Genomic DNA, 23,177 nt, shown 5'->3' on the forward strand with positions numbered 1-23,177 from the left:
TTTCGATTCTTAAAAGAATAGGATATTTTAAGTATTTCAATAAGAATACATAAAACACAATCCTCTAACCGGGTGGGGGAATATATTGAGGCTAAGTATTGCTTGCAGCTCATTACTGTTTTATAGTATATTTAGTCGAATTTACTTTTTTGCATTGAATTAATTTATATATATTTATTTATATATATATTTAATATATTTAGTGAAATTTACTTTTTAGCATTGAATTAATTTTCTCAGTCGTGATAACCATCGTAAACCAATAGCGTTTTATTTTCAGGATCTCCTTAGCTTGTCAGAAGGAGAACTAAAACAACTGGGCGTTAAAAATGGTTCTCATCGAGCAAGAATGATGACGTCACTGGTAATCCTAAAAGAGAAATACGAGAGAGGTAAGTAAATGTGATGAGAAAGTTTTGGGGGAAGTATATTGTATCTCTAATATCTTGCTCTTGATATCTAAAGCATTTCATTGATTTAGAACTTGTTAAAACTCTTGGTAATTTCTTTAATCTCTTACACCTCGGTTTTCAACTTTCTCTCTAGCTAAGAGAGAAACGGTGGATAGATCTTTATCCTTTGATTTTGTAACTATTGAAGTCCTACTACAAGGTTCTTTTCTTCCTTCTGTACAGCAGTGATTTCTATTTAGCAGCAAATCCAATGCACAGTCTGCTGATGACAGTGCATTGAATCCCGCTTTCTTATTTTCTAGATATTTCCTTATAAAATAAACAAACTTGTAAAATATATATCTCTATAGACTTCAAATACCGATTTCGATTTCCAAATTTATTCTTCACTCTGATAGTTTGGTAAGTTCAATTGCTCGTGAAACTGTATCCTCTCTCTCTCTCTCCTCACAAAAAAAAAAAAAAAAAAAAAAAAAACAGACCTCTGTTTTTGTAAATATGCGTTATAAATATTTATTTATTAAGCTTATCAGTTATTAGGATCAGAGGTACAATCCTTTATATTAAAAACATTTGGTAATAACCAGTCCTTCAGTGAGTCAAATTTAAAAGTCTAAACTTAAAAATAAGATGAATTAAGCACTGCTTACATAAACATGCATCACACACACTACATATCTGAAACTCTAACACCATCTTGATACACACAAGACATATACGTCAGAGTAATGGCATTACATGGACACAAATAAATATGACACCATGAAATATGTTCTCGATACAGATATGGACTGGCACATAGACCCGCCACAAAACAAACTCGGCAAATAAAGTTAGTTATATAGATTATAATTATATAATATAAACAAAATTTTTAAAAAAAATATCACAAACTACATACATCTTAAGATATATGCGTTTGTGTTGGCCGAATTAGCATATTGAAATTACTACAGTGCAACACTGATCTGGAAGAAGAGCTGCTTTTATAGGCATCACAGTGACAGAACACAGAATACTGTGTTCTTTTCACTGCAGTGCTAAAAGGCTTAAGTTATTTATTTATTTGCATCAGAAGAAATAAAAATTAAATTTTTAAAAGTTGGGCTGCTTTTTTAAATTCTCACTTGGAAAAAGAAATACATACTTATTTCAACAAGCAGTAATACTAATATATTTTCATAGTACATAAATTTTGAGTTAAACTATAACTTCGGTAATCTAATCATTGATTAAAGCATTATATGAATGAATTGCTTCAATAACTCTTTACTGAAGGCCATTCCACATATTTTTCAACAGTAATAGTAAAAAAGGAACTTATTATACTTCTCTCTTTTGGTTGATGCATGATTAAAATGACATTGAGACCCTACAGCTACTAAAACCAATACAGGGTAGTATGTGTGCAACTTCTTGGTACGAATTTAAAGTAATGTATTGCTGTATTGATAACATCACATGATGCCTAAGTATTGCATGAACTCTAAAAGTGATACTGAATCAATGTAACATTGTGTAGCTTATTATCAAGACTAGCCTTGGAGACTGCGTGGTCTATATAGCGACATACTGGCAGCAGCAGCGAAACTTTCATTGGAGCTATAGTTTAAAGTCAATTGGTGCATATAATAAACGATTAATGTAGAAAAAAAAAAATCAGTGATTTATTAATGAATATATTTTTGTGCAAAAATTTATTATTATTATTTCATTTAAATTCTTGTTACGAAAATTTTTATTGCAAGACCAAGTTTAGGACATTGGTCAAATGTACTTCTTTTAGCTGTTTTGATAGCTGAAGACAAAAATAACGGCACGATAAAGCGGATGTGACCGTCAGAAGCAAACGTCACATCCGTTACAGAAAAACAAACCCAATATAAAGATTATCGTTAATTGAATGTTTTTTTTTTTTTTTTTTTTTTTTTTAATATATAAAATTTATTATCTGCGAAAACCCATCAGAGCCAATAGGGTGTTCTGCTGGCTGCTGGTTATCGGTTAAAAGCGATTGCAACAAACTAAAACGGAAATGTAAAGAGTTATCTTTTTATTAGCGTTCATAAACATGATCCTCTACTTAATAGATTATTAAAAAAAAGGATTTCAACATACCTTTCATGCTTTATCTGTTTCGTATGATCAATGAAGAAGGCAAATACGTATGTCAATCAGCAGAGGTTGTCCGAAAGGAGCATTAAAAAAAAAAAAAACTGGGGAAAAAATAATGAAAGAAAGTGTTTCACTTGCATAATTCATTGGCAGCTAGAAACACGTGAGCGCATTGCGAGAGTCAAACAATGCTGTCTTTATTTCAGGCTCACGCTTGGAACATGAATAATTACGTGATGCGAACACGAGGCACGATTTTTGCTCTCGGCAATGAAGAGTGTGGCGTGAGAACACGAAATGCAAGTGCCGCTTTTATTGGTGTACACTTATCGTTGAAACATATTTGATGCTTTGTGTAAATATGGTAATTATCAAAGTCATTAGTAAAGTGGAAGAACGTGAAATTCACAGAGCGAGAAATCTCTCGTTTTATGAGCAACGAAGTCATTAGAAGCAAAAACGCAAATAATTCGGTGCTATTTCTTAGTTAGGAGTAGAATTCTAACAACAAACGGTTTTATTTATTTATTTCTTTTTTTTTTTTTAATTTATTGCGTGACTTACCGAAGGGGAGAAAAAAAAAAAAAGATTGAACCAGTGAGAAATGTTGGCGTCCCTCGACAAACAGGAAGTAAATTTACATTTGTTCTCAATAAATCTTATGTAAAGGGATTTTTTTTAATTATTATTTATTTGAAAGTATCTAATACTTTCATTTCCGTTTCTTGCATAGAAACGGAAATGAAACAAAACTTCTAAAATTCGCATAATAAAAATTCCCGTTAATCTATTAAATATGTTACTATTATTTTTTTAAAAAATATTTATTATTTAAAACTACTTTAAATAATTTTTCATTTATTGAAAAATGCCAGTCAATATTTACTGACATAGACATGATTTTGAATCAACTAACAAAAAAATTCTTTTGTTACTGCGTCTCTGTTAAATGTATTGGATTTCTTTATCTGTCAATTGTTTATTTTCACACCTGTTAAATAATTATTTTAAAATAACTTCAATATGAAATATTATATTTTTTATAAAATGTTAATGTATATGTAAACTAGGGGCTTCGCCCCCCCCCCCCCCCGAACTGGTAGGCCGGTTCTCCTTGAATTCCGATGACTCGAATTTTGAAGACTCGAAACTCAGGGTAACCCCTGAGTTTCAAAACGTTTCAAATAAAAAAAACGTTACATAAAAACGTTACAGCCTACATCCGTTTCAAGCCGACGTCACATCCGTTTCCAATTTCAGCTTATCATTTTATAGAATAAAGTAAATAACTACAAAGATATATTTTTAAATTTCATGAAATCTTATTGACAATATATAACGGTATAAATTTATACAGTATCTCTGTTTTTATATTTTTATTTATATATAGCTTATGCCTAAACCTTTTCCCCTACATGATCTTTTCATGGTGTTCAACTTACTAAATGTTCAAAAATAGTTATCATTGTTCTCATCATTATTAATCCGACTATGAAAGTATGACCGTACCGAGAACTGTCATTAATACATCTTGCAATATCAAAAATTCAATGAATTAGTTCATCTCTTGTATCCACCTTACATTCATCCATCAAGTGTTACATGCAGCCGTAGCAGATAATTTGTATGACCCACCACGGCCAATTCATCAGTGAAGCAAATTGCTCTTTCAGATACTATATTACGTGCTTAGTGAAATGGGGATGTTCCAGTAGTACAGCTATAATCGTGTTCTCAGAGAAACGCTTTTTTTTTTTTTTTTTAAATGCTGGAAGATGTATGATACAAGTAGCTGCTTGCGAGCAATACCTGGCATTTATCGAAAAATGATGTTTGAAATTATTTTCTGCAGTTCCACATGGATAGTTAAAAGTCCGGACATGAAAGATTTTGGCATTGTTGGCTCCATCATAATGAAACTCTGCGTCCCCTGTGAACAAAATGTCGTACTATAAATGACGAAGTGCATTCAACCATTCTTGATATTGGCTTTGATATATGGATGATGTACTCATTCCTATGGATACAGCTCTTCAACGTTTTATAGACTGTCATGCGCGGGACATGCAAATGGAAGAAATACTTCGGGCACGTAGGCGTGAGCGTCATTTAAGTGGTTTTTTTTTTTTTTTCCCTAATTTATTGTCAGTGACACACTCCGAAGTAAGTCACATTCTCTTCGTCCTGGAAATTTTTGCCGTTATTTCTCAACGGTAGAAGTCGCTTTGCCATTGCAAAACCCGTGCAGTATATTCAAGTACCCTTTACTGGAAACGTCAGTAACATGTTCACGAGTATAATGACAAAGTACGTGTATCTGCTATGTGTGGACTACTGGAGTGTTGATTGGGATGGCTTTCCTGCTATCCCTCCCTTCAAGTACTCATAATTCAGTACTTTTGGTGCGATTTGAACCCCATGATTATACAGCACTTCTAACTGAGAATGACTTTAGAAATAAGATCTTTGGGCACGTAAAATTACTTTACACCTTAGTCTAATAGCTATTTCTGCTGTTTTGAAGTCATTCTTCATTTTATCTGTTCCACCTTCAGTAGCTAAAAACTATGCTTTAATTTGTGATCACCCACAATCATCGATCTCTGAAAGTGAGTTTGAGTCTTTAAAGCTGGGAGCATTCCTGACAAGATATATACTTTTTATTCTGATCTGAAATCATTTTGAAGTGGTGAATTAGGAAGTTATTTTTTCTCCCCAAAGAAAGAAGAGTTCTGAGTTCCTCTTCTTTCTGAGGGACGAAAACCCCGAGTTTCCAGGTGAAAAAACCCGCTAACCGCCGTATGAGACCGACTAACTCACCTTTAGTCGTAAGTGACCAGATAGAGATTCCTCACGTCATGTACGGAATCCAAACCCACGTCTTTCCGACCAAAAGGCTTCGTCTATACCGACTAAGTTACGGAGGCGCTTTTATTATTATTATTATTATTATTATTATTATTATTATTATTATTATTATTATTATTATTATTATTATTATTATTATTATTATTATAATAAACAGTTATTATTATTATTATTGTTGCAGGTTCCACTGTGACACACATAGTTTATCATACCGCGCCTTAAACATGTTCACTGTCTCCGCGTTCACCACACTCTTACAAAATGCATCCCAATCACTCTCCATACGAAAAGTCACTCTCCATATTGATCCCACAATCAATTTTGTACTAAATAACTAAAAGATAATCTTAAATCTTGATGTAGGAAAGAGAGATAAATTCAACTGTTTATTATATCTTGACATTATAGTTGTTTCAGTCCTCAACCTTATGGTTTGGTTGAATAGCAATATGCTATTTTACCAGGGAATGATTATGAAACAAGGTGGTTCCCAGTTGCCTTCCTCGCCCTAACTATTTATCACTATAGACGTGTGTTCACGGGGCCGATTTGCCTGTTTTGAGGAATGAAAAACCCGCGTTTCCGGGGAGAACGCCGGCCTCTACCACCGTATGAGACCGCTAACTACTTTTAGTCGAAAAGACCTGATAAAGGTTCCTCACGTCATGGACGGGAACCGAACCCTGCTCTTTCCGACCAAAGGGCTTCGTTTATGGCATTATAGATAACGCAAAAAAAAAGGTGTCAATAAATTTTACATTTTTACTTTTTTTTTTAAAAGCATTCATTTTCATTTCAATATTTAAACAATTTTCATAGTAATAAATCTCATATTAATATTAAAAAATACTGTTTTAAGATGTCTCAATAGTTCAACTCGATGTATAACGCAGATCTCTTCATTACAGTTAAATGGGTTTTTTTTGGGGGGGGGGATGGACTGAGTCCTTGACTCTTTATCCCTTCATCTGATTGAAGAAAATGTGTGGATGGGATGTTTTTGAGCTCTAGTCATGGCTGGGTAACGGCAATAGCCGAGCCTCAGTTAAAACTTCATTGGCTACTACAGCATTGCCATCCGTTACCCTGGAAGTCTCGTTCTGATCTGCCTTGCTCAGTTAAACCCTTTGCATTATAAAATAAATATAAACTTATTTTTTTTAAAGAAAGGTGTCTTAATAAATTTTAGATTTTTGTTTAAAAATCTTCATTTTAAATAAAATTTTCATGAGTTAACTTAAAAAATTTTTTACAAAAATATATTTTGTAAGATAAAAATATAGTTTCTAAAAATAACTTAATAAAATAGACTTTTTATTGAAGCGTACTATTTCATGACGAAAAGACAAATCATTTTCATGTTTTAAACGCTGTAGAAAACTGCAATCAACACTCAACAGTAGAGTCACGATTTATACTTAACTGTACGCCCACAGATGCGAGACCCATCGACACTTCTCCTCAAGAAGAAGAATCCATTTCGATAATAGGGTAATCAATCCATATTGTGGGATGAGTTGTTTATTAACTTCTCGGAAATTAACTTATCTTTTATGAATATTGTAGTTTTTAAAGTGGTAACTGTTTTGCTTATACAACAGTCGGAAAATTTTACGTATAAAGCAAGTCATTTCTTTTGTTGGTGACCAATTCGTACGTCCTTCATTTCTTCCTCCCCTTCAACATGAATTGACTCTTCTTGGCAATGTGCCAACTGAGGTTCTCGTATCTGTGGTCGGACAGTGCAAAAACAGTGGTTGATACTGATGGGTCTGTATGGAATTACGGTCGAATTAGCAACTATAGCTAGGGGTGGGCAGTTTATTCTGTTAACTGGGTGTGCTGACTCATTTGCCAACATTTGTCTTTCCCTTTTTGTGAAAAGAAAACCTGAGTTTCTGGTAGGAAAAACTGTGTTATCTTTGTATGTTGCTGTTGTCAGTGTATTGGAGTTTCAAGGATACCAGCATTGGCATTTGGATCCAAGATAAGGTATTGGTCAGAAGGTACTACTTCCTATACAGGGGACAGGGCAGGCCACCATCATTCCCTGAAGTGCTAGTTTGCCTTTTTGAAGGATGAAAAACTAGAGTTTCCGGGAGGAAAACTCTTCCCCTCCCCCCTTATTATCACTTTTAGTCGAAAATACTTCATACAGGTTGCTAGACGGGAATCGACCCAAGATCTTTCAGACCAAATAACTTCGTCTGTAGCGACTGAGCTACGGGGATTCTATATCTCTGTATGAGACCGGCAACTCACCTTTAGTTGAAAGGAAAAAAAAAAACTATAAAGGTTCTTTGTGTACTAGATTAAATGAGTTAGAATTTAAGAATCCTTTTTATAACTATCTATAGAAATAATGTTAGTTTTAACGAGAATTTTACGATTTTAGTAGTCTGAATATTTGATTTTTATATTACTTTTTATAGGTTGATGTGGAGAAACAGTCTATCTCTCTCTGCCTGCCTCTCTGTAATATTCTATTTTTCAATTATTATTTTTTTAAAATTTTTACTGAAATTCTTCCCATGAAGAATTGTAATCTTATACTATATAATTACAGCGTGTAATGGGTAATCTAAGAGTTATGTATAGCTGCTCTTATTCGTGCAACGAGAGGAAAGTGGAGGAATAGTGGAGCCCATTGAACTGGACTCCACTATTCCTTCCAAGTTGGCTTCCATAGAAAACAGAGGTGCTATGGGAAAGCGATTAAAGGGAGACACGGAGAGAGAGAGAGAGAGAGAGAGAGAGAGAGAGAAATGGGGATTGTATTAAGCGAAGAGCTCTCTTCTGGATACAATCTAAGGGAGATCTTTAGTGTGTCACTCTAGATGTTAGAACAACATTCTAAGGTTGGACAGAACTGGGATTTATAAAGTGTCAGGAGTTGAGCAGAAAAGTAATGTTCAGAACGGAAAATAATACCAAACTTTTTTTGACTGCTATTCTGTTTTATCAGGATAGTCTAGATGTACTGTAGGAGTCAACTCAAGAAGAGAAAACGGCTCTTAGTTGAGGGAGAGTGAGGCATGATCTATCTTCTAGGAAATAATGAAGGATTGTATTTTATAGCATTATGAAATTATTCAATTATTTTCACCTACATGAGAATGGCTGGAAGATCAGTGTTTAATACGTTGGCCATAGAAGATCTTGAAGCTTGAGTCAAGGTTGAATGACGAAAGGAATGGAGTAGTGTCATCAGCAAAACAGTGGACGTTATGAGAGAAGATGTATAGAAGAAAGACTTGGCAAAAAGCACAGCAGCCTTGGGATACTCTGGCATTGGCGGAAAAATCAGAGTGAACCATCCGTCGTTAGACGCAGTGAACAACCAGAAGAAAACTAATAAAAGGAAAACCATAAGATGGCAACTAGGAACGAAGGCCGCGATGCCAGGCTCGATCATATGCTTTGGAAATATCAAAAACGATCACGAGATTTTTCAAATCTTTCCATGGCTTGTGTCCAAAGATGGATATGGTTCGTGAGGAGGACTGCTGTAGAAGCAAAATGGCGGAATCCATATTGGTAATCGCTAATTAACTGATCAGTCTATGTAGTGAAGAAGCTTGCTGTTGATGACCTTCTACTTTTACTTTTGAGAGTATTGGGGAGTACCGGGGCAATTGTTTGATACTGATCATTATCTCCTTTTTTTTAGGAATAAGCTGGATAAAACTTTGTTTCCATGGTGTAAAGGAAATACGATATAGGGTGGGTATTAGTTCTGGTGCGCAAGCTCTTATTACAATTCGAGGGATATTCCATGGGTGGGACAACTTAGGATCGAGTATTGATATTGAATATTTTTCTGATGTTCTTTTGACGAAAGATCAGTTTGTGGAACAGTGAGAGGAGATTTGCCTTGACTGTCTAAACAAGAATTATAGGAGAAACTGATATCAAGAGGGCTTCCTTATCTTTAGGAGATGGTGTCATTGTTCCATCATGATCAGGAAGAGGTGAAAACATAGTATAGGGAAGAAGTTTAACCCAACAGCCATGAAGTGGACCATAAGGCTCGACTGTCATTTTAAGTAAGAGACAAGGTGTTGTTTTTTTTTTTTTTTCATTTGGCCTTCAGGCTTCTGATAAACAGGAGAGTGGTGGTTTATATCTAGCGACAAAATTTTTCTAAACACGTCAATTCACAAACCACAATGCCCTTAGGTGTGGCTGCCTGAAGTACTCGTATGTTTACCGCCTTTGGTGTGATCGTAATGGCCCACATTACGGACAAAAAAAGAAAATCCGTAGCACGTTAGAGACATTGCATATGAAAGATCCAAGGTCTCGGCTCTGTCCAGTCAAGGAATAAATTCTGCAGATCCAAACGACAACCACTGTAACTAGACACAGACATGGACTTGTGACCAAAATAGACTCGGGAAAATTACTTGAGAACGGTCCACGAACTCATTCTTTTATATTATAAAACATTTAAAAAAAATTGATTTTTGATGCTAATTCATTAAGCTCACCAATTAAGTCTTTTTCACTTTACAGTAGCATGATTAACATGAGTTATACATATGATAAATATTAGTACGTATTATAAATATATATTATAATTTATTTTTTAAAACTGCATTTTGATGCTAATTTATTAAGAATATCCTCCTTTTTTTTTAAATAATAAATTATTAAGTCTTTTTCTCATGATATTAATGAACGATCCAAGATATGACTGTGTAAGAATTTCTCAGTCTGTTATATTAAAAACACGGACCTGTATGTTAATATGTGTAAATTAAATTTAGTTAAAACCTGACAACAGCATGACATGCAGTTTTTGCAGAATTTACAATTTTCAATAGCAGTACCACCGGTAGTGAGCCTTCTTAACTCCGTAAGCTCTTTGGTCGGAAAGACCTGGGTACGATACCCGTCAGTGACGTGAGGAACCTGACCGTCTCATACGTTGATAGGTTTTTTTTTTTTAATTCGGAAACTCGGGTTTTTTATCTCCCAGAATAGACAAACCGTCCCTTGAACACACGCGTCTACAGACATAGGACACACCGGGAAGCATAAAGCCAACTACCGTATCCTAGAGACGGTCGCGGTTGAGGAAAGGGCAGCTGCAAACTTACCACTTCTTGCAGAAGGCTTCATTCCCAAATCTCTATGAGGTACGGGAGTGACCATACTGCGTCCAGTGACGTCACATGGAAATAACTAACTAAGGGATTTATAGGATTAATACAAAGGAAATATTTCAGCACTTGGTTAGAGGGGGGCATCCCTGGAAGTTGGGTAAGATTGTAATGGATTGGGTAATAATAATAATTATTATTATGATTATTATTTAGCAACCATAAATGAATTTAAGTTACTCACAAAGTAAACATAAATGCTGAATAGTGGAGGGATATGACGTTACTGTCGTTGTTGTGGGCCACTACCCAAGTTCGGTCATTACATTGTCATATACATTATGTCTTTCACCGCATTTACCAAACGCATTCATATGAGAAACATATTTATATTTTCTGAATAAAATAACGCTTAAGAAAAGTGGCAGATATTTCGGTCCATTCACACGACTACCCAGGAATCCACTATTTTATATTATAAAATATGTTTGTAATTACCGTATCCCTCCTGGTCAGTACGTCCCTGACTAGTAAAATGGGATGTGCGTCGGAGATCTTGTACCGATGCTATGATGAGATTTTTTTTTTTTTTTAATGTAATGACAATCGATAGATTTGTAACGTTTGTGTATTTTTGTGCAAAAGGTGGAGTGCTCAAGAGTAGGACGAAGTAGTTTCTTTTTTTCTTTTTTCTTTTTTTTAATTTAACAATAAAAAGAGCCATTTATTCCACACGCACACACTAAATAAATAAATAAAATAAATAAATCTGGAAAATATATAAATTAAAACACGCTAATACAATATTTTCATAAACAAAATATCCTTTTACAGGCAATCAAAGAAATGGATGTTAATATTTTTTGTTTTTCCTCTTCGGCCATATACTAGACCACTCATGTAAAGGTATCGCAAATGCGTCAGACCATAACACATAATAACATTACCGTGACGATAATGTATGCTTATATCAGGGCATAGTACTCGAACTTAAGGACATAGCCCCTAAAATCGTTTCCGACAGATCGGAAACGAAGAGGAACAGAAGCTCATCTATTATTATTTTATTTTTCTTCTTCCTTGCCTTCCCTTTGCTAAAATGTCTGATCAGACATTGTAAGACAACATTCAGCTTTAGGCGTATGTATATTATGTAAGATCACATTATAATTTTTTGCGGGGGGGTGCTGAATACGTGCTTGAGGAACTGAATGAAATAATTATAGATAATTCAGTCTATTTATTAAACTTATCGGGTTTTTTTTCTCCTCTAATTAAATAATTTTCAGATTATTCTGCTTATATGTATTCATTAATGTTAAAAAAATCTGTATTTGGCAACGCCAATACCACTATAATCAAACGCATATTAAGAATAAATCGATTTTTTTGCTGTTTTTTTTTTATTGTCAATGTTCCCAATTTAAAGAAAAAAATTGATCGCATTTTGCTGATAAATTTTACTTTTTACTTCTGTAAACTTTTATGTTTAATTTTTTTTAATTTAATTTTACTTATTTATTTAATAAGTAAAATTTAAATAACAGATGAGACTGTTCCAAAGGATAACAATGTCAGAAAGGATGGCGAAGAAGTGTGCGATAGTTTTGAAACATATTTTATTATTACCGATGCTAATTCGGATGAATAGCGCTCATGAAAATATCTTCAGAAAATGCAAGCAACAAAAATTGAATGTCGATGCGAAAAAGATCGAATTTAGTGGTGAGAAACAGGTCGTTTTAATAATAATATAATCCTGAGTACTTCGGGTTACTACTACGACCTGACCAGATTGGCTTTCGCAATCATACTTGTAGGATAAGGAGCTTAACAGTCTTATTCCTAAATAAATATTAAATTATAAACATCTATCCCAAGAAGAGAAATCTAGCTTTGACTGTACATTAAGAAATTTAGGTGTTATTAAAAATCAGACTGGAATAAAATCAGTATTTCCGCAAGAAAATAAGATACGATTGTTTTTTCGAGCATTGATATTAGCAGAATTATCAAACTTCCTTGAAGAAAGACTTGAAAATCAGAACTTCAGGATTGTAGTAGATATTTTAGAACGTTCGGTGATTTATGTATTGTAATGTTTATCGAACGAGAAAAGAGTAGTGTGGTGTATACTTTTATCAGCCAAACTGAGAATTACATTTACAGTTAAAAAGAGATGATTGCTAATTTATAGAAAGAACAGAACAGCGAAATAATGAAGCCTTGTGACTATCTCCAAAAAGTGGTTACAAAGTTTGAGAAACAAGTCGAGGAGGATGACCATATAATGGTGCTTATTTAGTAGACTTTTCTGCCAAACACGATCAATGCTTTTACAGTTATACTAGATTTGTAGCAAGGAACTCAGTCAGTTTCGAAGATGGGCTTTTCAAATAAAGGTGAGTTAACCAGTCTCATACGAGGATGGAAGTGTTTTCCTCCCGGGAAATCTGGATTTTCATTCTGTAAAACAGGCAAACCGGATAGATTAACACACAGGTAACTGACTGCTAGAATGCATTATGGAGATAGGATTAACTGCTCAATTAGAGCATTAATTATGATTCAAACAAGTTATTAGGCCGTGGCAGGCCTCTAAGCCTAGCATATAAGGAAAGATGGGGAAGGGGAGATTTATCTCTTTCTCAGAAAAGGTTGAGTGCGGGCTAATTTCTAAACTGATTAAATAGGGATTTACCTCTAGAACAAAGAAAAGGAATCAACTCAGCACGCACAAACATTCAGAACATTCACATATCCATAATTAGTTTTGTTTCGAATTTATTGATTTGAAGAAATCAGAGAACTGCCATCAACCAGAAGCCTTTTTGGTATCCAGTTGAGACAAAATTCTTCTGATCTCATTCTAATGAAAAATCAGAGAAGTTACTAAATGTTATGCGTTTGGAATGACAGGAGAACGCACACTGCTTGGAAAGAAATCAACGGATACCGCTATGTGCAAAGTGCCATATAGCGAGTTATGTTTATAGCCGGTATAGATTGGAGGAATATGATGCTCTCAAGTCAGTGCAACTGTGTCCGGGTGAAATGGCTACGAGAAGGGAACTAACGGAGTTTGAAAGAGGCGCAGTGATAGGATGCCATTTTGAAGGCCTATCTGTTCGGCAAATTGTGCAATTCCCGATCAACAATCGTCGACCGACACGTTGAATGTGGAATTCCCGGCATCGACTAGAACAAATCTGCACAAAAAAACATTGAGAACCGAAGCTCACAACATGGTTTTTCATGGTACATCCACAGATTACCCGAACCAACATGCGGTAATCTTCAGTGGTGCAAAGAGTGTGTACAGTGGGACAACTTTGGAAGCTGTGTTATGGAGCGACGAATCACGCTACCCCTCTACCGAGCAGATGAACTGTGGCAGATACCCGGTGTACGTCTTTTACCAGAGTGCGTAACACCAACTATGAAATTATGAGGTGGCAGTGTGATGGTATGATTCTCTTTTTCCTGGTTTGGCCTTGGACCTCGGTTTGTGATGCCACGAATATCGAACTCCGAGAAGTATTTGAACATTCTGGACAATGCAATGCCCTCTAGTTTCTACGGAAGTGCCATTGTCTCTTTCAGCAAGACACACCTTGCCATAAGGTTGCTGCTGTAACTCCATGGTTTTTGGACATGGACGTCACCACACTTGACACTCCATAGAACCCTGATCTCATCCCTATGGAACATCTATGGGATGAACTGGAGCGCCGGTGAAGTCAAGGGATGTCTGCACTCAATGATCCAGGACCTCATTACATGCTTATAGGAAGAATGGTCCAACATTCCCATGATCGCTATTGCATGCTTGTAGAAAGTATGTCCTAGGATTGCTGCAGTCATCGCAGCGAAAGGAAGTCCTTCATCTTATTAAGGGGGCGCCATGACTGTTGTTCCTCACTATAGTGTCCGTTAACTTCTTTCCAAGCAGTGTATGTTAATAATTTATTTGCAACTGTTTCGAGCTTTAGTATAAAGAGAAAAGCTGGACGGACAATTCGAGGAAATAACTCGAATACTACCCGTTGAATCAGAGCAGTTGAAAAGTAGTAGAGCTATCATAAAAAAAAAATTTAAAAAATCAAGTGGAATGGGTAGTTGAAGGTTCTTACCAATAAGAATAGTTTGTTATCCGAAGGTGAGTTAGCCAGTCTCATACGGAGGTTTATCTCCACACACACACACACACACACACACACACACACACACACACACACACACACACACACACACACACACACACACACACACACACACACACGCACACACAATTTTTTAAAATAATCATATATAGCGATCATCTAAAGATTTTTATTAATCTTATTTCCTTTTGATTCTAAATGTATTCTTTATTTATTTTATATATTTTTCTGTTAATGCAATAGTCAATTAAACACTGAAATTATGATAATAATAGAAAACTGAGCATGGATATGTACTTTGAATTGCAGCGATCCTCTAACTATTTTTTTTTTTTTTCTATCTTAATAATCGCTGCAATTTTATCTTCTCAATTACCAACTCTGACAATAATAACATTTGCTTTATTCTATGGCGTGAGAACTCGTCGAAGTTGGCGTCAAGAGGATCAAAAGACATAACATTAGCCATTAATGTGACCGTTAGCAATTACGATCACTCAGGTTTTTCCAACCTGATGACTCATATTGTATGATAAAAAAAAAATGATGTACGTACTCAAATGGATTCTATAACGAGTAAAATATGTGTCTCTTGAAACACTGCATCAAAATGCTTATGGTACAATACAAACATTCCGAAATAAAATTTAATGTAATTTCTTTTTATGTTCCTGTGTAAGAAAACAACTTATGAGATGTGGCGCTGCTACCGCTGCTCTTTTGTGTAGCGGAAAATATATTTTATTAAAATATCTTGCAGGAAGTCGCATAAAACGCGAATTGACGTCATCCCGAAATAGTCCAATGTACAGCCGAAGTACAATAGATTTGCTACGAAGGTAAGGAATATCATTTTTTTATGAAATAAACAATGAAAAGTTAAATATTCAGTTTGCAGTTCTACTTTGGGTATTTTCGTATCTTGTGCTAGAAATAACAAAATTCTTCTATTATATCAGTAACATCAAGCATCTTTTTTTAATATTTTAAAACTTTTAAAGTAATTTAACCTTATTAATCTTTCCTTTTAAAAAGGTTTAACTTTTTATTAAAACAAACTATTATGTTGGGCAAAGAGATTCTGCAATGGCAAATTATTATTAATTGATATACCTGTTTACTGTATATCAAGTAAGACTGCCATTTTAACTCTACCGTTAAAATATTGCAATTGCAAAACTGACAATGTTGAGACGTATTTTTGTTCTTTCGCATTATATTGCTATTGCTAGTTTTTTTTATTCTAATTTAATAAGCATATAATTGCAACTAATGTTGCATAATTTTTCAACGAACTGATATGTTACATAAAAAGATATATAGGTTCTTCTTAAGAATATTTGAGAAAATCCAGATTTTATAGATCTATCTTAGTAGACTACAAATATTTATTTATTTACTTATCTATTTTATGTGAAATATTCAGATTAAATTAATTTTCTATTCCAGTGATGACATATTGTAATGCAATCGTCTTACTAACTTGTGGTTGCTGATAAAACTCAACTTTGTTTTCATTCTTTGAGAAGATTGCAAAGATCAAAAATCCACTAAAATTGTTTATCGAAGAGTTCATGTCATTAGTCATTTTAAAGATAATGACTGTTTTTTTTTTGTTTTTTTTTTCATTCCTTAATTTTTAGATGCGGTGACCGTTGTATTCACTTGCTTATATGTAGGTTGTCAGAAGGAAGGAAGTCAGCATATTTTTGTAATGTCAAGCAACTCTGAATGACTTCATTTCGTTGAACTATTTATCTAACGAGTTTAACGGTTTTCTATTGACGAACCCTGAAGCTCACTACATTAACTGTTTCTAATACACATTTCCCTCTTAAATAATAGGTCAATCAATGTGAAATGATTTGCCAGATTTATAAAAAAAATAAATAAAAAAACTACCTATAATAAACGGCAGCCGATGACATGCCTAATTCTGATGCTGTCTCTGAATTTGCTACTTACAGTATTGAGTACTAATCTTTAATATTGAAATTATAAGGAATTATACCCTCAATTTGAAGGATGTTAGTAAAATTAGCATTTCAAAGTATGTGGAAGTGATAATAATAGTGATAAGTTTCGTTTTCCATTCCGATCATATTGAGTGTTTCATAACATTAGTGCATTTGCTGACGTCACTGCTGCGAAGTGACGTTTTTCATAACATACTTAATTTTTCAGTAAGTACCAAACATCATTGATGTTTTGAGCTGTCGCAAATTTTTGGCGTAAGTTTATAGCCCCCCCCCCCCTCCAACAATCGGACAAAAAAAGTGATGAAGAAATTAGCATCAAATTACTCTTTAGCGCCCCCTTCTGGTTAGCGTATCCACCTTCAGCCTAAGATGCTGCCAATTCGAATCCTGCTATAGGCATAGATATTTGCTATTGTCCTAACTCTTTATGGAAAAGGATTCTGTGACCCCACTTCTTCAAGCAAAAGACTTCACTCCCAAAACCCTATGAAGTATGGGAGTGACCATACGGCGTCACATGACGTCAAATGTGAATAATTAATGTCTCTTTATCCTTCTGTATGTCAATCCATTGATAAAAGGATCGTTACTAAAAGTTATCAAACGTTTCAGGAGGTTGCACAAGTTTTCTTTTTTCTTTTTTCTTTTTTGTACAGAATTAAAACACTTTACGAAACGTGCTAGTGTCACGATAAAGAGCTACGTTATTGCTTAATAATTATTTCAATAAATAAATAATTATGGTTAGGTCGATAGGCCATAAAGCATCTTTATATTATGAAAATGCCGCTGTGATTTATACTTTGAATGGATTATTTCCATACTTGTTTTTAATAAAATATAAATTCTCCCCATTGTTTTCTTATTGTTATAACTTTAACATTTAGGTGCGATTTGCATCCTATAAGCGGCCATCTGTCTGTCAATCTGTACTCATATACATAGGTACGGATTGACATATATTAAAGGTATATATATATTAAAAGTAACGGGTTTAAAAGGTATTCCTTACAATGAGTCATTCTGAAGTGATGTCACACTTTAGAGGCAACAGTCTTAAAATGTGATGTTGTGTGTGTGTATGGGGGGGGGGGGGATATCGCTAGAACAACGTCGCCTGTGAAAGAGATTAAAGGCCTTTAAACTCTTTCACGGGGGGGGGAGTGCATTCTTTGAAGAAAAAAGCACACTATTTTTTTAATTCATTAAAGTTTCGAAAAGTTACTGAATACAAATCCAATTATTATATATGTATGATATCAATACATGGTGCTATGGAAATTTGTAATTTATAAATTTTCACTGAATACAAACAGAGTTTAAAGTTCTGTACACTTTGTGACAGTGAAGGGAGAAAAGTTCAAAGTCTCCTAAAACTTGAGGATATCTTTTGAGATGATCCGCCAAGCGGTAATCCTCACATACTCAATTAGCGGTGTTATTTAAATATATGACGTAGGTAAAGTGGTTTCTTAATCTTGCTCAGCTTTAATCTGGCTGATTACAGTTTCTGAGGTTCAAGTCCAACGTTTGAGAAAATTGTAAGGTTCAGTTCTTCCATAAAAGATTTTGCAGTATTGAACTTAGAAGATGCATCAGTCAGCCTTTTTCTAAAAAAGGTCATTTTTGTCACGTTTTGATTATCTCGTCCATATGAAAACTGTGTATTAATGGGAAAAACTTTATTCTCTCTCTCTCTCTCTCTTTCTAGATTCAGAAAGTCAACAGTTCAACAGTGAACTAGTGGATCCTATGAATGTTTTAAGTACATTATAATCTTTTTGTTTAAAATTATTCTGTCATATATAAGAAATTCTATGAGTTTCCCAGATTCGATTTCGCAGTCTTGTATGGTTTTCATTGAGAATTACCCAGAGGGATTTTAATTTTTCTGCAATTATTTGGTAAATAATATTTCCGTACATTCACCACAGTGCGAATCTTAGCCATTTCCTGATCGATATTCAAATAACAACTCATGTTAACACTTCGTTTTTGTATTCTTTCCCACACTTTTCAGTTGACTAATACGAACTAAATATGCATGAGGTCATTATTTAATTGCTGTTTCAGAAATCACTCTTTTCTATTACCAGAACTGTTGATTTGGTAACCAATATATTTAAGCTTTTCCTAACAAAAGTATTCAATTGAAGCTTCTATGAGCTTATCGATTTAGCTGACAATGTACAGAAATGAAACTAGTACACACACATTAAATCCGGAGATAAAAACAGTAAAAAATACTAGGAGATAAACTTCAAGGAAATTATAGCCCTCAGACGTCACCTTCACCCTCCTGTGTAAACCTAATGGACTGATCCGATGATTCCACCTCTGTTGCGTCGTGTTTCCTGGGTAGCGATAGGCACGCGCACCATCGACCGGGAGAATCGTACTAAGTCGGCTGGTTATGGGGAGCGAATACAAGGAATCGAGTGATGTCCACAACTGCATATGTTAAAGGGAGATGTTTCGGGTGGGAGAAAAACGGCGTTGGACTGAAATTTACCTCATGGTGTTTTGTTTTTGAGAAGAGGGTTAACTAATGAGTTGGTCCAACCGAACAGCTGGAGTGCATTTGTTAGGAGCGAGCTATTCACCGGCGTTTTGCTTATGAGTGAAATAGTATTCCGTTACGAAGAATTGAGACTTCGACTATTCAAGGTAAGGTTTTATAATATTTTGGGAAATGCTAATACGCTACGTTCCGAAGTCGGTTTGCACTTCAAAGCCCCCTTTATTTTATATTTTAAGTGTTTGGGGGACAACCCTACTTTAGCGAATGCAATAATACCGGTTTCGTTTTAATAATAATAAAATAAGCTTTGATTAAATGGAGAATCTAACAAAGCTTCTTAACCCGAGAATATTCACCCGGTGATGTTTCTTGTTGAATGTAATGGATACTTTACAAGGCTAAAAAAGAAAGCAGTAATCCATCTTATTCTTTACTTGCCTTACAGATGTTGTTTTCCCAGATGTTGAACTTTTTTCAACCATATTCTAAATGAAGTAAAGCAAACAAAGCCTTGAAAGTGATTAGTATAGAGCACTTCCAGATGTACCGTCACTTTTCTCTTTTTTAAGCGCCTGTTTTCGTAATCCTTTATCAGAAACGGATGCCAAAGTTGATCGCATTTTGACGTTATTATAGCAACCGATCGTTCTGTTTCTAGAGGCATCGTTCTGACTGTACAAGGCCTCTGAATTTACTTCGATATTAATCAGAAAGATTAACTTATAGACGATCATTGAGGGGGGAGGTGGGTTTAGGGACAATCATGATGGCCTTGGGGGGGGGTGCCTGATAGAAATGACGAAATTGCCTCATTCATCGTTTCCCCATCCCCGAATCTTTTGTCATGGAAATGATACTTCAGAACCTACAGGGAGGGGGAAGAGAAAGGAGCGGAGGAGGGAGTTCAGCTTGGATGTAGGAGGAGCATCGACCTCGCAAAAAAGTGTGTGTGTGCGGTTGGAGGTCGATCGAAGCTTGTCGTAAGATGCAGCGAACCTCTACTCCCTCTCTCTGCTCTCTCATTTCCTTTTCGCAAGACACTTATCAGTGCAGAGTTTCATCATTTTGCTCTTGTGCATTGAAAATAATTACCGTTCATTATTTTTTTAGGCTTTCCTATTCACAGCGTAACAAATTAGAAAAAGCAGGTCTATAATCGCTAGTGTTTTACAGATGTTTTAGGGACAGAAAAGCATTGACTTCTTTATAGTATTCCATATTTATTACTTTGATTTAAACCATCACCATAAAATTATCCGGTATAAATAATGTTCTAATTCATAGTACGTCTATTTAAGATGGTTACAAACTTGATAAGCGGTACTTGAAAAAAGGTAATAAATTTAGTGTAATAAGTGGTTGATAAGTGTTATTGCTTCACGGGAAAATCCCAATAATAAAGTAAATAACCGGAGAAAGATAATAGCTGGTGTAGATATAAGTCGACAGTGACTAGATAAAAATAAAAAATAAATATTCATTTTTATATGATAATATATTTTTTTTAATGACATAACTGTTTTCGGATATATCCAGTGGTGAGCTATGGAAATTTTAACAACGGGCTCGATGATGCGAGCCCGTTGTTAAACTTTTATTAATACAGCTTGTGTACAAATGCTAATCAAAAAGTATGAAGCGACAATCTGTAAAGGTTGTCCCTTCATACTTTTTTTTTATTATCAAACATTTTTTTTTACTATCAAAATATAATAAGAATGAAATCTTTTATAATCGCACATATGAAATAGTCCACATTTTTTTATAAACAAAATAAATTTCTTTTGCTTGCGATAAAAGGTTTTATGACAAACAATCTATAAATAATAAATAAATGTTATCTAAAAACAATAATATTAAAGTACGTTATATATCTCTTTGTTTTTATACTTCAAGTGATAATCAACGGTACCAATCAAGGGGCATTATTTTATAGCCCTATTTATTTATATACGATTACCAAAAACGAATTCTTATTTGTAAAATGGTAAAATTTGTAAAACAAAGTGATTTTATTTAATAAAATCACTTTGTTAGGTTACCGAATGAGTTTGTCGCTTAATATATTTCAAAAAATGATGTTTTGTTTTGTTTTGTTTTTTTTGAAAAAATAAAAAAGTAAACAAGAAGAACAAGGGGCTCGCAGATTTGAGAAAAATTTAACAAAGGGCTCGAGCGAGCCCCTTATAGCTCACCACTGGATATATCTGTCCTTTATGCTGAAATAAATGTTATTTATTTAAGCAATATATAGGATAGCAATGCTTACAGAGATGGTATGATTTTTAGTCCATAAAATGAATTTAACTATCCTATCATGACATCATTTAAGTGTAATACGTTTATCACCTAAAGAAATAAATATCCCTATTCCTAACTGAGTTAGGCACATTAGGAAAACATGCACAATTCTTATCGACTAAATAAATAAAACTTTATGATTGAGAAGGAAAGAGAAAGAAATTGGTTCTGTACTAATTTAAATTCTCTTTCTAACTCTAAATCTTTACTGTGTCAATGCACGCAAATATGTCACAGTAATGTTCCCCAATGTGATATTTCACATTGGGGAACATGACTGTGTTTGTAAACGCAGTTAAAATGTATCACCTCGTAATTCGTAAAGAGGGCGTGTTGTCTGAAGTTGGATGCCATGTCATTGTGTTAGTATACTATCCATTGTTTTTTCTCTACAGTAAATGTGGTGTGTGTGTGGGGGGGGGGGGCTGGACGGAATTCATCGTTTATCTAGGATGGATGTCAGGCATATCTTGAAATCATCAACCCAGACTAATATTTATGCACATTGACGAGTAGTTTAAATATCTCCTAACAACCTTTCTTTGTGATTAAGTTCAACATTTCCCACCCATTTCGAAAAAAAAAAATAATAAATAAATAAAAATAAATGTAAAAGGGAATCCAGAAGACAAACAGTTTGCACATCAACTGTGGCATTTAATTTTCTTAACACAAACAAAACATTAAACACGTGCTTCGGTATTTTTACCGAACTGACAGTCAGAACAAAAGCTACAAAGATTAGGAAGTAATGCAACCCTCGAGTGCAAGGTGGGGAAGAAAGAATGACAAAGAGAGCATCTAAGTCTCCCATCGTGCATGCCACCAACCATCTCTCTCTCCATGCATCTACCCTAAAGCTGTGTTTCGCGATAACGATCGTTATTCACTAGTAGTAGAGCTGAGTAGGCCGCAACACCTAGCTACACCCACTCTGTCCCTTACTCACCTGGAGGTAAACGTGCAGGTGTACCGCTCTGGAACTGTAATTGGTCGAATAGTGATATGGAATGCCGGCACGAAAGTAGAAGCATGATTGAGAAGGAAAGAGAAAGAAATTGGTTCTGTACTAATTTAAATTCTCTTTCCAACTCTAAATCTTTACTGTGTCAATGCACGCAAATATGTCAGCCGTAAATAACATAAACGAGATTTAAATGTCGCTCTTTATTTTCCTGTACAAAATTTACACAGTCGTATGATTTGTGCATGTATGAAATTTTCCTTTTTTTTTTTTTTTTCTTGTTGTGCACGCCTTAGGAAAAAGATCATTAGTCCAATTTATGACTTAAGCACGTGTCTTATAACTGTAATCAACAATTTATCCAAGTCGCGCGCCATAATCTTAACTTTGTTTCAAATGAACTCCAGTATATCGTAACTGTTCATATAAACTAAAACGTGGAAGAAATAATACGAAACTGATAATAAATTAATGACTTCCATTGCTTTTATTTCTGTCAAATATTCAGGCTTAAAAATTAGTTTTACTCTGGAGTCCAATCAAAGTATTCCTTCATATTGAAGCTTTTGAAGTATTTCTGTATGGAATTAGTATTACGCAGCCTCAACGCTATCATTGTACTCAAATGTCTTGCTAATTGTTTACGAAAATTTCTTGTAAAGCAGTTTATTGAAACGTCATTTTTTTAATATCATGTAATAAATATTGGCACAGTGCCAACTTGTCACTGACCCGAATGAACATAAAT

General features: G+C 34.5%; 1 protein-coding gene across 2 annotated transcripts in view; it reads left to right on the top strand.

Moving 5' to 3' along the window:
- The first annotated feature begins 286 nt into the window (after positions 1 to 286).
- Positions 287 to 23,177, top strand: part of LOC150103982 (breast cancer anti-estrogen resistance protein 3 homolog) — an 82,428-nt gene continuing 59,537 nt past the window's right edge. Inside the window, exons 1-2 of one of the 2 annotated variants that reach the window (XM_090396658.1) lie at positions 287 to 392; positions 15,425 to 15,503. In XM_090396658.1, the coding sequence (XP_090252784.1) occupies positions 350 to 392; positions 15,425 to 15,503 (122 nt within the window). In that variant the 5' untranslated portion in view covers positions 287 to 349. Of the gene's footprint in view, positions 393 to 15,424; positions 15,504 to 19,133; positions 19,311 to 23,177 lie in introns of those variants that run through there. The other variant, XM_090396659.1, reaches the window with a different exon arrangement.

The sequence above is a fragment of the Typopeltis vanoorti genome, chromosome 8 (genome assembly GCF_054136105.1).
Source record: "Typopeltis vanoorti isolate ZY-2024b chromosome 8, IOZ_Tvanoo_1.0, whole genome shotgun sequence".
Taxonomy (NCBI): domain Eukaryota; kingdom Metazoa; phylum Arthropoda; class Arachnida; order Uropygi; family Thelyphonidae; genus Typopeltis; species Typopeltis vanoorti.